Source organism: Gavialis gangeticus, unplaced genomic scaffold (assembly GCF_001723915.1).
Source record: "Gavialis gangeticus isolate Ggan-Ray unplaced genomic scaffold, GavGan_comp1, whole genome shotgun sequence".
In the NCBI taxonomy this organism is placed as follows: domain Eukaryota; kingdom Metazoa; phylum Chordata; order Crocodylia; family Gavialidae; genus Gavialis; species Gavialis gangeticus.
This window is the reverse complement of record NW_017728995.1, coordinates 65,326,415-65,338,274: the sequence shown is the minus strand read 5'-3', so window position 1 is coordinate 65,338,274 and position 11,860 is coordinate 65,326,415. Positions and strand designations below refer to the sequence as shown.

General features: G+C 51.0%; 1 protein-coding gene across 1 annotated transcript in view; it reads right to left on the bottom strand.

Moving 5' to 3' along the window:
* Nucleotides 1-511: 511 nt before the first annotated feature.
* Nucleotides 512-11,860, bottom strand: part of NGEF (neuronal guanine nucleotide exchange factor) — a 53,057-nt gene continuing 41,708 nt past the window's right edge. The window contains exons 9-12 of the mRNA XM_019503759.1: nucleotides 10,986-11,141; nucleotides 7,002-7,081; nucleotides 4,578-4,682; nucleotides 512-3,945 (exon numbers count right to left, since the gene is read on the bottom strand). Coding sequence (XP_019359304.1) covers nucleotides 3,773-3,945; nucleotides 4,578-4,682; nucleotides 7,002-7,081; nucleotides 10,986-11,141 — 514 coding nt within the window. The 3' untranslated portion in view covers nucleotides 512-3,772. The remainder of the gene's footprint in view (nucleotides 3,946-4,577; nucleotides 4,683-7,001; nucleotides 7,082-10,985; nucleotides 11,142-11,860) is intronic.

Here is an 11,860-nt window from a genome sequence, read left to right as displayed (position 1 = left end):
GCACAGCATGAAAACCTGAAAAGCAGTGAGGTCTTGTAGCTGGAGATGGCTCTAAGTAACTAGCAGAGGGGCTGAAATCCTTTCTCCTCAATAGCAGCAGGTCAGGGCAAGCCAGTGTTCATAGGACCCACTTGTGGCCTGTAGAGACTACTCGATCAGTCTACTCAGGTCCTGGCTCCTCTGAACAATCAACATTGTTCATGGAAGACCATCAGCTGAGCTGCTATTTCCAATGTGTTCAGCCAGTGTAAACTCAGTCACAACTAATGGCATCCAACTGCAAACCAGTGTCATCCAGAAGCCCCTGACACTGCCCCCATTCCCAACCTGACTCAGAGCAAAGTTGCACCCCCTCCTCGTGCAGCTACCAGAGGACCCGTCCAGCCCTATTTTTCTATGGTTCTTTGATTGTGGTTTTGCTCCAGGAAGTGCAACTGTGCTGGAGGAGGTAGGTGGGTGTTGGGGTTATGACCTAGAAGAAAATGAACATACACACGCACACACAACAGCCGGTTTGAGAACTTGCTGGCTCAGTCAGCTATATTTTCATCACAAGAAAAACAACAACAACAAGTTCTTTCCATTTTGCTCAGGCAGCCTAATAACAACTGGGATCTCAAACCTGCATTCATGATCCACACACTGAGCCCATCTTACACCTTAGACCACCTGAAACTGATATGTGTTGGTTTGCCAGTGCGAGGAGAGAAGTTGAAATTTTATGAAGAGCAATGCAAATTTAGGGCCTGAAAATCACCAACCGTGTACGTGGCTCTTCAGAGAACTGAAAATTGCAACAGAGCAGCTTCACTTTAGACTTGTTCCCAGGCGTTTGAGGCTGTGGAAAACCAAGATGCCGGCTCTGGGACTGCAGCGTCGGCAGAGACAGGATTGCAGCACTTGGGAATTCTAATCAACTCCGCGCCCTGGCAGCGAATCTTCCCACCCCGCAGCGGGCGAGGGCCGCGGTCTTGCCAGGACTGGTAAATATTCATGGCCACTTTGCGTGGTGGAAAGATCTGTGACCTGGTATTTTTCTCAGGTTCTCAGCTGCTTCTCATAGCTAGGCTGTCCATGTTTTTACTGTGGACAGCTTACTGGTAACCAGCTGCTGCTAAAAATGTTTTGGACCCTGAGTTTAAAATCTGGTTGTACTCAGAAAAGTGACTGTACAATACAATTGTGGCAGTGGGTTTATTATAGTGTCTCCAGATTAGATATGCTCAGTTTACAAGTCAAATGGTGATGTTTTTTTTTTTCCAACTGCCAGCCTCACAATCCCAACCTGGTATCTGCCCTTCCAGCTTCCTCCCTTGTCAGCAGTGATATCCTGAGAGGCTTAATTTTGCCCTTGCGGACATGTGTAGACCTGCGTTCTCCCCAAGGCTGCTTGCAGGTGGCCTTGAACTGCCAGCCCTCTCCAATTTGCTCCTCACTGCTATACCCCAGAGATGTGCCCAGCAGTGAGATGCTTATGCATTTGAACCCTAACATTCCTGTAAGTTTTAATCACTATAGTTACACTGGCACCGCAGAGGTAGTGAGCGCAGGGTCTGAATCTGACTACCCCTGGGGAGTCTGCTGGCTGTGTACAGCATGCTGGTTTAAGTCATCTTTTACATAAACCCGGCCCTGCCGTTGTCTGAATGTGGAAAGCCAGGCTGGCAGTGGTGAGTGCAGAGATCAGAAGCAGCACGAGATGCCTGGAAGACTCTGCTATGCAGCATCACAGAAAGATGCCAAATAATTGTGTTTCCCTGATTTTAATGCAAATAAACAGCTGCCCTTTTCATAGCTAATGGGGCCTCTCGGAAAAGGGCCTCCACGGACCCGTTAAGAGCAGAGCAGTCAGAAACACCCCTTTGTTGCTAAGGTGATTATTTGTGGTCTGTTTCTAGCCATTCGTCCTTCTCAACTCTGTCAAAGCTCTTGATCCCTTGCCCTGCTTCATGCAGTGCTGAGCTGCATCATACTCCCTTGTCCGTTTGGCTACCGAGGACTTCCCTACATACAGGTATGTCAATACTGTACAGACAGTTCATGCACACACAGCTCTTTGACTGGATTTGCTGATGCAGTGCAGCCAGGGCTCAGTGGGCTTTCCTGCAGCTCTAGCACCAGGCCTCCCAGCTCCCTGCTCAACTCCCCCTCATTAAAGACAGGCCTGGTACAGCCAGCTGCCTTTGTGCAAGCTGCTTCCTGGTGTCTGAGCACAGCCCATCCGCTTGGCAGCGCAATCCTCTTCCTACAGAGCTGCCTGCAAACGCTGTAGAGACTGGTGACAATGGTCCGTTTTCACTGGATTTCAAAGAGGAATTGACGATGGATTAACAAAGCCCTGCTGATTTACAAACATGCTGGGGGACAATCTGGGCTGGAAGCTTCTGGCTCTCCTGGGATATCATCTGCGTGTATTGGTTTGATAGCTGGTGGGCAGCCTCACCTGCCCTTTATTTCCTTTTCCCCTGTCCACCGAATGTGTCCTGTGCACCACAGCAAGAAAACCTCATGGACAAATGCTGTCATGTCACATATCTTCTGTGCCCATTTCAGGTGAAGTCCATCATGTTCCCTTCCTCACAGCCCTCTGGCCACCTGACTATTTGTGGACATGACCACCCACTTCTGGAGGCAGGTGGAAGGCAACTTTTGCTGTTCTGTGCTCAGGGAGAAAGCCCTCATGTGGTGTTCGCATGCTTTTGGTGCCCATGGGGTGAGGGAGTGCAAGCGTCAGGTTACATACAGAACCAGAGTGAAAGAAGAGGCATGGATTCTCGCAGGCAGGATCTGGTGAAGCAGCATTGGTCTTGGGTTATAGCTGGCTAGAGCCTTTGGCCTGGAACTGGGTCCAAGGCCCACCTGGGACAGAGGAGTGGGCCCAGAACCTGGGAGTCGGGAAGCAGACGTCCTGAGTTCCAGTCCCTAGTTTGGCGCTGACTTCCTTTGTGACTTCTAGGCAAGACAACTTCTCTGCTTCCATGTCCCCATCTACAAAATGGAGATCTTAAGCCATCTGAACTCATTGGAGTTTCATCCAGCTTCACAAGAGAACATCTTTAAAGTGCTGGGAACCAGAAAAGCACAAAGCACTTGGTAGCAGGATTTGTTCAATTTCCATTACATTCATAGCCAGAGTTTTACAAAAGGTACAGAAGGGTCCAGCTGCAACGTGTGTGCATAGAACTGTTTTATAGGGCAGATGCCAGTTTTAGTAAGGGACTCTCATTGGGGTGTGGGTCTGGAGTTGTGGGTGCTGTAGTCTGGCTTCCTCCCTATAGATGATCTCCATTTATGTTAGGATGGCTGCCAGAGCCTCCCCATGGTACCCTTGGCTGATGTCACAGCTATTGCAAAACAGCTGCCCCCTGCCCCTCCTGGGCTCTGGAACAGTCTCTCCGGTTGTTCTGTGCTCAGTCTCTCCCCCCTGCACAGGGTTAAGAGTGCTTGCACTCTTTGGGGTTTGCAGCATGATTAGAAATATGTTGTTTTCAATAGTTCCTTGAGCTTTAAGGGAGAGAAATGGCTTCTCCTCTTCCTGTTCTCCAGAGGAAAGATCAGCACGTTAAAAATGTGGATAGGGGGAACTCTGTACATACAGCAAAGTCCATTTTTGGGGGGTGAGGGTGACCAGCATGTCAAAAGACCAAGTCTATGCCATGTCCCAGTGCAACAGCACTGCCACCTCATGCTCCCAGCCAGCAGCCTCTGCCCTCTATCCCTCTGTAGAAGCCATCGGGACCCCTGATGCTCCAGGGCTCAGGGAGATCAGGGGTCATTGGCGATTTCTGCTGCCCAGCTTCCTCCGCTGACTGTCGTCCGACTTGTGGACCCGAAAGCACTCCTTCAGGTTCTGCGATCGGATTTTGGGGTTCAGGATTTCTTCCCCCATGGAGCTGGGGAACCAGCCCCTTTCCTGGTCGTGGAGGCGCTCTCCAAAAATCCAACCTGAGCAATGGGGAAAGATGGAAAGACAAGTCAACAGGACTGGAATATCCAAACAAAAGGGAGGAGAGTTTTTGGTGCCAGCACTGGCTGTGCCCCCTACTTCGCTTTAGCCACTCAGGAGCCTGCCCTAGAGATGGGTACCCCATCTTTTAATAGATGGAAGAAAGGAAACCAGGAAAAACCTGGAGTCTGATCCTTTTTGACCCACTGACTGACTCATTTGCAGCTGAGTCCAAACAAATCACTGGACCCTGCTCCTCACTCAGAAAACTGGACCCTGCACCTTGCTCAGGACCTGTGTGAGAGAAACAGGGCACCTTGAGGTTTGTAACTGAGGTAGCCCAGGAGTAGCCTGCCTGAGAGGACAAGCAGGGGTTGCCTTCATCAGCCAGGAGAGGGAGTGCAAGGTACAGACATGGGCCTAGGCCAGTGATGACTGCTGCAGTGAAAGCAAAAATGTGCTGCAGCTTGGAGCTCTTCGAGGCTGACATTCAGCTATGATGCAAGACAAGGGCCTCTGTCTGAAGAAGCCCTTCCTGTTGGTTCAGAAGCACCCTGCCCATGGAAAGATCTCCCTCCCTTATGAAGAGCAGCACCAGGGGCATGTGGGCCTGGTTCCATGTTGCCCTTACCATCATCGGCCTTGTCCAGGATGTTGAGGACATCTGCCAGTTCCAGGGACAGCTCATCTGGCTGCTGAGCCACGTAGGGATGGACACACTGTATCTGCGGGCAATCTGACAGAGAAGAGAAACAAGGTCACCTGGCTGCTCAGTCCCATAACTACTGTATGCAAATGATAGTCAGACAGGTGAAGAGCCTTCCAAGGTCCACACACCAGAATACCTTGCAATAAGGGCAGTAGGTTGCAGACACACGGCACCTATGCTCCAGAGTAGTTCAACTTTTACTCCATGGTAAAAAATGGAGCAGATGCAAAATGTACAGCCTTACACCAGTGTAAACTATGCCACTGAGGTAATACTCCTCCTCAGGAAGTGAGGAGTAATTACAGACCTAGTGTACCTGCCGTGTTCATGCAGCTCTAATTGATGGTATACCAGGTTAGTTCCTTTACTCAATGCAAATGGGATATTATTAGCTCCCCAGCCAGCAAGTGGCAAGGCCCTGTCATAGCCAACTGCAGACACATCCCTCTGGAAAGCTAGTTGCGTTTCCACTCTAGACATCTGTGTAATTTTACTCCAAAATAAAAATCTGAGGTAAACTGTCCTGGCGCAAACTTGTCATGTGCATGTACTCTGTGACAGAGATTTCTGCATCACATCGGGTTTCCATAGGGTTCCTACTGTGTGATATCTGAGGTGTGGTAAGATGGAGGGTGTTTCCTTTCCTGGGTGTATGGAGTTGGGAACCAGCAGGATACCTGCGTGGCTGCTCTGGGCCGTGCAGTGAATTGAGATTCATAAGTTACCAGAACTACAGAGGATGCAGTGTCCCTGCTGAGGGCATTCATGCCAGCTTGAGGAAGGGAGAGGTGATCTCAGCTCTGAGACTCATGAAGCCCCAGCAAGTAGCCCACAGCTCAGTCAGCAAGCTCTGTGAACAGCTCCACAGCAACCAGCAAGGAGACACTTTGGAGAGGTTGGGCTAGAAAAGAAAGGCCTGGGCTGCAGCCAGAGCCAGCTGCTTTGGATAGATCTGAGGAATCCCTGTGCCCCTTGCTCAAACTCCAGAGCCGTAACGGGGTGAGGGCAAGGAGAGGACTGATGTGGGGCCTGACCAAGTGGCTGCTCCATAGTGGACCATTCTCCAAACCTCCAGAGCAAAGAGCAGTGAGGGGAAGAGCACCCCCCAATGCAGCATCCTGAAAAAGCTCTGGGAGTTGAGGCAGGTGGGAGGGAGCGGTGCTGCTCACAGCTCTGGGGTGAGAGGGGTTGAGGAGTGAGAGCAAAGAAAATGCTTCCCTTTGCTCTCATTCTTCTTCTTTCTGGCAGTCCCCCCCATTATGCCAGATGCTTCCCAACAGCACAGACGGTGCAGGTCCTGCTCCAGGGAGCTCCCAGTCCCACATGCAGGTTGGCTGGGGGTCATGCATGCTGCCCCCCCCTTGGCTCATGCAGCATAGCCCGAGTTCCCTGTCACTGTCCTAGCGGAGGGGGATCTTTGGGAGTGGCAGTGCCCTTGGGCCAGAGGCTGCTGGCTGAGTGCAGGCAGGAGGTCTCGCACACAAGGGGCAGAGCAGGAATAGGCATGGGGAAGGCTGTGTAAGCAGCAGATGCAGCAATGAGGCTGAGGCAGGGGCACAACTGAACACTGAGGGCAGAGCTTAGAAAGCAGTTGACAGGAGCTTGAACTTAAGGATGTTCCAAGATGGTGTGAACAACAGCAACAAGGTGGGCAAAGATGATTTTAATGGTTACAGTGTCTAACAGGGATAGGAGAGGGTAATTTGTCCCAAGAGGAAGGTGCAGTAAGCAACCTGGGAGATGGGGGGGCCTGGAGGAGCAAGGATAGAGAGTGAGAATGCAAGAGAGATGGGTCATGCTGAGGAGGCAACAGCAGGAGGAGGAAAGTGCATGGATTTGTGGAACAGGGCAAGGGAAGCATGAGACCAGTTCTGGTTATGGGCTTGAGGGATGGGGCATAAGTAAATGGTGATGATGGCAGAAATGAGGTGGGGCTGGCTAGATAGAGGACAGTGCTGGAGATCTGGGTGTGACAAACACAGAAAGAGCAAAGAGGGAGAGAGCCAGACTGGGAGGAGTTGGGGGGGGGGGTCTGAAGACTGAACTGGAAGTGTTTGATGGTAAGTGAGATTGCCAGAAACCACAGCTGGTGTGGGAAGGGGCTGTGAGTAGAAGGAAGGGGATAGATGGAGAAACTTCAATAAAAGGGAACAAGGAGAGGAGTTTGAAAGGGAGCTGGGCAGTCAACTTCACCTCAAAAAGTGCCTGTGGTGGGTGGAACTGGGATACTTTGAGGGCCTGAGCTGCAGCATCCCTAAAGGTCTGGATCCCTGAAGAGGGGTGACCTTTAGTGCAAGCTGAATGACCGACCCTCCCTCCCTCCCTCCATTGCTCCATGTCTCTCACCTACGAGTCTGGATGTGAATGAAACAAACTTGGTTCTCCGGTTGGGGGCCAGCGAGATCATCCAGCGCTTCATCTCGCTCCTGTGATGAGAGAAAAATGGTGCAGTCATGAGGGTGAGATGTGGGCTGCTCCAGATTCAGTGTCATCTCGCCACCAGCTCTGCCTGCCCTGGCCTTGCCACCTCCAGCACCTTGCCCCTCTGCTCCAGACACTGAGGCTCCTGGAGATCTCAGGGGTTGCTGGAATGAGCAGGGTCCAAGAGCCATCACAGGGGAGCTACATGGAAACACTCTGCTTGGTGGCTGTGCAGCCAGCCGGAAGGCCAGCTCAGCAAGATCAAGTTGATCCAGGTCCTCTCCCTCCACCTCCCCGCACTTCCCTTGTCTCTGGTCCCAGCCAGGGAAGTGTGCAGCCTGTATGGTTTCCTCCACCTCTGACTTCCCTCTAGCATCAGCTCTAGACAGCTCTGGGTAACTGCAGAGACAGTCCCCTGAGTAGCTGGCAACCCCCTGCACTGCTCTCTTTGTGCCATGGGGAAGGGCACCTGCTAACACGTTCCTCTCATTGCCTCTTTCTGGCCATCTTCCTTCCTGGAGCTGGAGGCATTGCTGTCTTTTCCTGATGACCTTGCATTGTAGCTGCTGTCTGCCTGAATGGAAGGGGTGCTCCCTGCCCCACCTTGCTTGATGGGAGCAGGTGCAGAGTCTGATATGCACAACCTTTCCCCAAGAGTGCAGATTATTTAAGCAGCCCCTCCCAAACATCCAGGAGAGTCTGTTCCCCTTTCCTTGCTCTGCTTGTGGTGAGTTAGCAGAAAGGGACTGCCTCTGGCGCCTTTCCTTTCACCCCTGCCAGCCATTGGGGACTTTTGCTTTGCTGGTGCACTCCTTCCCAGCTCCTTGTGTTCTCAGCCTACATCATGTGCTACCCTGACCAGCTCCCTCACCTTCTCTCCTTCCCCTTCATGTCTCACTCTGTCTGCTGCCCCCAGCTCAGTTACTCTGACTACCCTTGTAGAGTAGTTCCACTGCCCGTAGCTTATTGTTGCCTCTCCTCCTGCCTCATTTCCCGACTATCTGATCTCACTTCCCCCCTCACCCCACCACTGTACAAGTTTCATAGTGAAGTCAGCATGCTCCCCAGCTTTTGCCTGTCAGATCTTGCCACCTGTCAAGTGTCACTCATCCATGTGGCACTTGTGCATTTCCCTGAGTCATTTTCTCCCACATGCTCTTTAGAATGTCACATGTGACATCTGTGACATTCAGAGGCCTCTCCAGCTCCATGGACAGATGCCAGGCTGTTCCCCATGGACCTGTCAGGCAGGAGGCCTCCATCTCCTCTGTCTCTCTCCTACTTTCTCTTGGTCCCTCCTGTGCGCTCTCACAGTTGTCTGTACTAACCGGCTCCTTTTCTGCTCTACAGCCTCCCACCCATCAGGAAATGCCTGCTCCCCCTTCTACCCTTCCCAACTATGACTGTTGGCTTCCTGGTGCTTTCCTCCAGCTGAGGACCCAGCTGCCATTCATTCTGCATCCAAACAGTGCCCCAGCCCACTAAGCCGAATGGGAGGAGCTGGGGGCAAAGACCACTCAAACTTTTCAGAGCTCCCTCCTTAAATCATCCCTGGTACTTTTCCCTCTGGGTTCTCCACAGCTCTGCTTGGGGAAAAGCAATTTAGCACTCAGCATAGAGCTTCAAGGATCCAAAGTATAATTTTTGGAGGGGCGAGGGGTGGTGGTCATGCCACAAAAGAGAGAGGGAGACGGGTATGGAGGCAGCATGACAGCCCAGCCTACTTCCTGCTCTTTCTGAAAGGCAAGTGCTCCTCCTAGCTTCTCAAGATAGACAACTGCAGGTCTTGTGAGGAACACAAGCAATTAAGGAGATGATCTATTCCCATATCTGCCCTGTTGGAGCATTTCAAGGACAGATTTTATTTGTTCATTTACCCACTAATATGGTGTGTTAGGAGCAACAGAGCTAACCAGGATAGCCACCATATGGCTGCATAGCATGACTCCATTACCAGGAAGCAGTGTACTATTAGTAAGTGCCAAAAATGCATTAATGCAATTTGCACATGCACAGGAGGACACTCCAAGTTCTGGCACCTACAGTAGTCTTTGCTTAGAACCCCTGCAAATCAATTGCGTTTCATGTTGGTGCCTATGACTGTCAACATTTATACTTACAAAGTGCCTGAGTTAGTTGCTGGGAGAGCCCACAACTATATGTTTTCTGGATTGTGGCTTTAATGCCTAAATTGAAACTTAACCTGTAGCTATATCTGCACATTTAATTATCCTGAAATTTCCTCCAAGGAAAAGACTGTCAAGGGAACAAAGATGTCAGGAGTTGACGGTGGTGTGGAGGTGTGATCACCAGCTGACACGCCAGTGCTAGGAAGGTATGCTCTGACTGGGAATACAGGACCTGAGAAGGGGCCACAGCATAACCAGTGAAATATGCTGAGATCAGCCAGGATAAGTGTTATGTGGTTGGCTGCTCCTGTAGGCTGAATGCTTGCCTTCCCCTCAACAAGATCCCCATGGACTTCCCCTCCTCCCCCATTTCAGAGACCCCCTGCAGCTCTCGCTCACACATGTTGTGGATTCTATGCTCCATTTTTCACTTTCCCAACCCATGCCAGGGGCTTTGTGAGTTCCTATTCCTTGATTCTCCCCATTATCATTCATTCTTTGCTCTCTGATTTGGAGCTCAGCCACGGAAGATGCTGACATCTCCAGCTCTCCTGCAAGGAAGGGCAGAGCTGGGGGGGTGGAAGGGCAGAGCTGGGGGGCTAACATAACTTAGTTCTCTGCTTGCCAGGCAGCTCTGGAGCCTGGCAGGTGCTGCTGAGACAGCAGATGGAGAGAAGCTGCTGAGTTGAGCACAAGTCCTTGCCATGCTCTACCAATGAGAACTTTGCAGAGGCGCAAGTGATGGGAAATGGAAACGTCATTCCATTCATTCAATGCAGCTGTCTTCTCTACCAAAAACAGTGTAGTCAGTGGTACTGGATAAACCAACCCTTGCCTAAGTGCAAGCACTATCCCTTCTCCCTGGCTATGCACCTCTCCTGGGCACAAGATTTGAGGTGCTCAATGTCCCTACCAGCATAGCATCCCTGTTACTCACCCTGAACAAGAGGAGCCTGCAGGAGCTGAGAAGAGTGACTGTGCTGGTTGCTTGCCCTCACCTTGGCCCTGAGGTACTACTGGGTAGATCAGTGTGCCAGCCTGAGCTGGAAATCTGCTCTGATGGTTGTTAAACAACATGGTTTTTAAACTGTTGGGCTTACACTTATGCTTCCACTGTCTGAAGGGGCAAATGACACCAAGTAAATGTTAAAACACTGGCTATGCAGGCACCTGTGCCTGCAAAGCCCCGCATAGTGGAGTTTGGGCTCAGTGAGCAAGCTGAGGGCTGTCTTCAGCATTGGGGCTGGATATGGGAGAAGATCAAAAACAGAAACAGGACTCCTGCATTCACTTCTAAATAGAATGTCCTTGTGACTGTGTTTGAGCAGCAGGGTATACAATGAAGGGGTTAGTTGCAACTGAAGGGATAGATGGGTTTTGTCTTTGAAGTGGTTTGAACCTTCAGGATCCATGTCAGGCTGCACCAGTATAAATGCACTGCAGGGATCCCGCTCACCTCATTTACTCTGAAGTGCCAACCAGACAGACACTTTTCTTCAAATCATTCCTAATCACTGGCCAACCCACCCTAGAAACCTGAGTGCATTGTCCACAAGGATGTTGCAAATAGCTTCCTACAGGAAACAAACTCATTTAGCTTTATGGTGGGTCCCTTGGGCCATTGCTATTTGTGGAAAAACTGTGGGGGGCAGTCCTCCTATGTTTAATTTCGGTTTGACCTGCTGGAGAAGACTCTGATGCCAGACAGGCCACACCGGCAGACTGGTTGGAGGGGACCAAGCAGGTGTTGCTGATGGAATGACAGCATTTTTATACTCACTGGGACGATGCCTTTAGCATGTAGCTAACCTCCCGATCATCTGCATTCTCCAACAGCCTCAGGATGAAGACATTGGCCAAGCTCTGTCCTTGGTCTTCTAGCTCCTCCACCCGGAGAAGCCCTCGGGGTGCTGAGTCAAACACCTGGTACTTGTCACTGCAGTGGTAAGAGAGAGAGAGGAGGGCTCGTCAGTCAGGCTGGGAGAGGCCTGGGTTCCCCTTTACAGAACTCCAATGAGGTCTGAGAGACAATTTCTAGAGGTTTCATAGATTTCATAGACATCAGGGCTGAAAGGGACCTCAGAGGATCATAGAGTCCAGCCCCCTACCCGAAGGGCAGGAAGTCAGCTAGGGTCATAGGATCCCAGCAAGATAAGCATCCAATTTTACTCTTAAAGGTGTTCAATGTAGGTGCTTGAACCACTTCCGATGGCAGGCTGTTCCAGACCTTGGGGGCTTGGACAGTAAAGAAATTCTTCCTTATGTCCAGCCTGAAACGGTCTTGCAGTATTTTATAACCGTTCAACATTGTCATCCCTTGGGGTGCTCTGGTGAACAAACGTTCCCCCAGATACTGGTGGTCACCCCTGATAAACTTATAGGTGGCCATCAGATCACCCCTGAGCCTGCGCTTTTCCAGGCTAAAGAGCCTCATAGCTCTCAGCCTGTCATCGTAATCTGTTTTCCTGACCTCTGATCATGTGCATGGCTCTTCTCTGGACTCTCTCAAGCTTCTCCACATCATTTTTGAATTGTGGGGCCAAAACCTGGATGCAGTACTCCAGCTGCGGCCTCGCCAAGGCTGAGTCCAAGGGGAAAATGACGTCCTGGGATTTGCTTGAGAAGCATCTATGGATGCAAGCCAGCGTTTTGGTC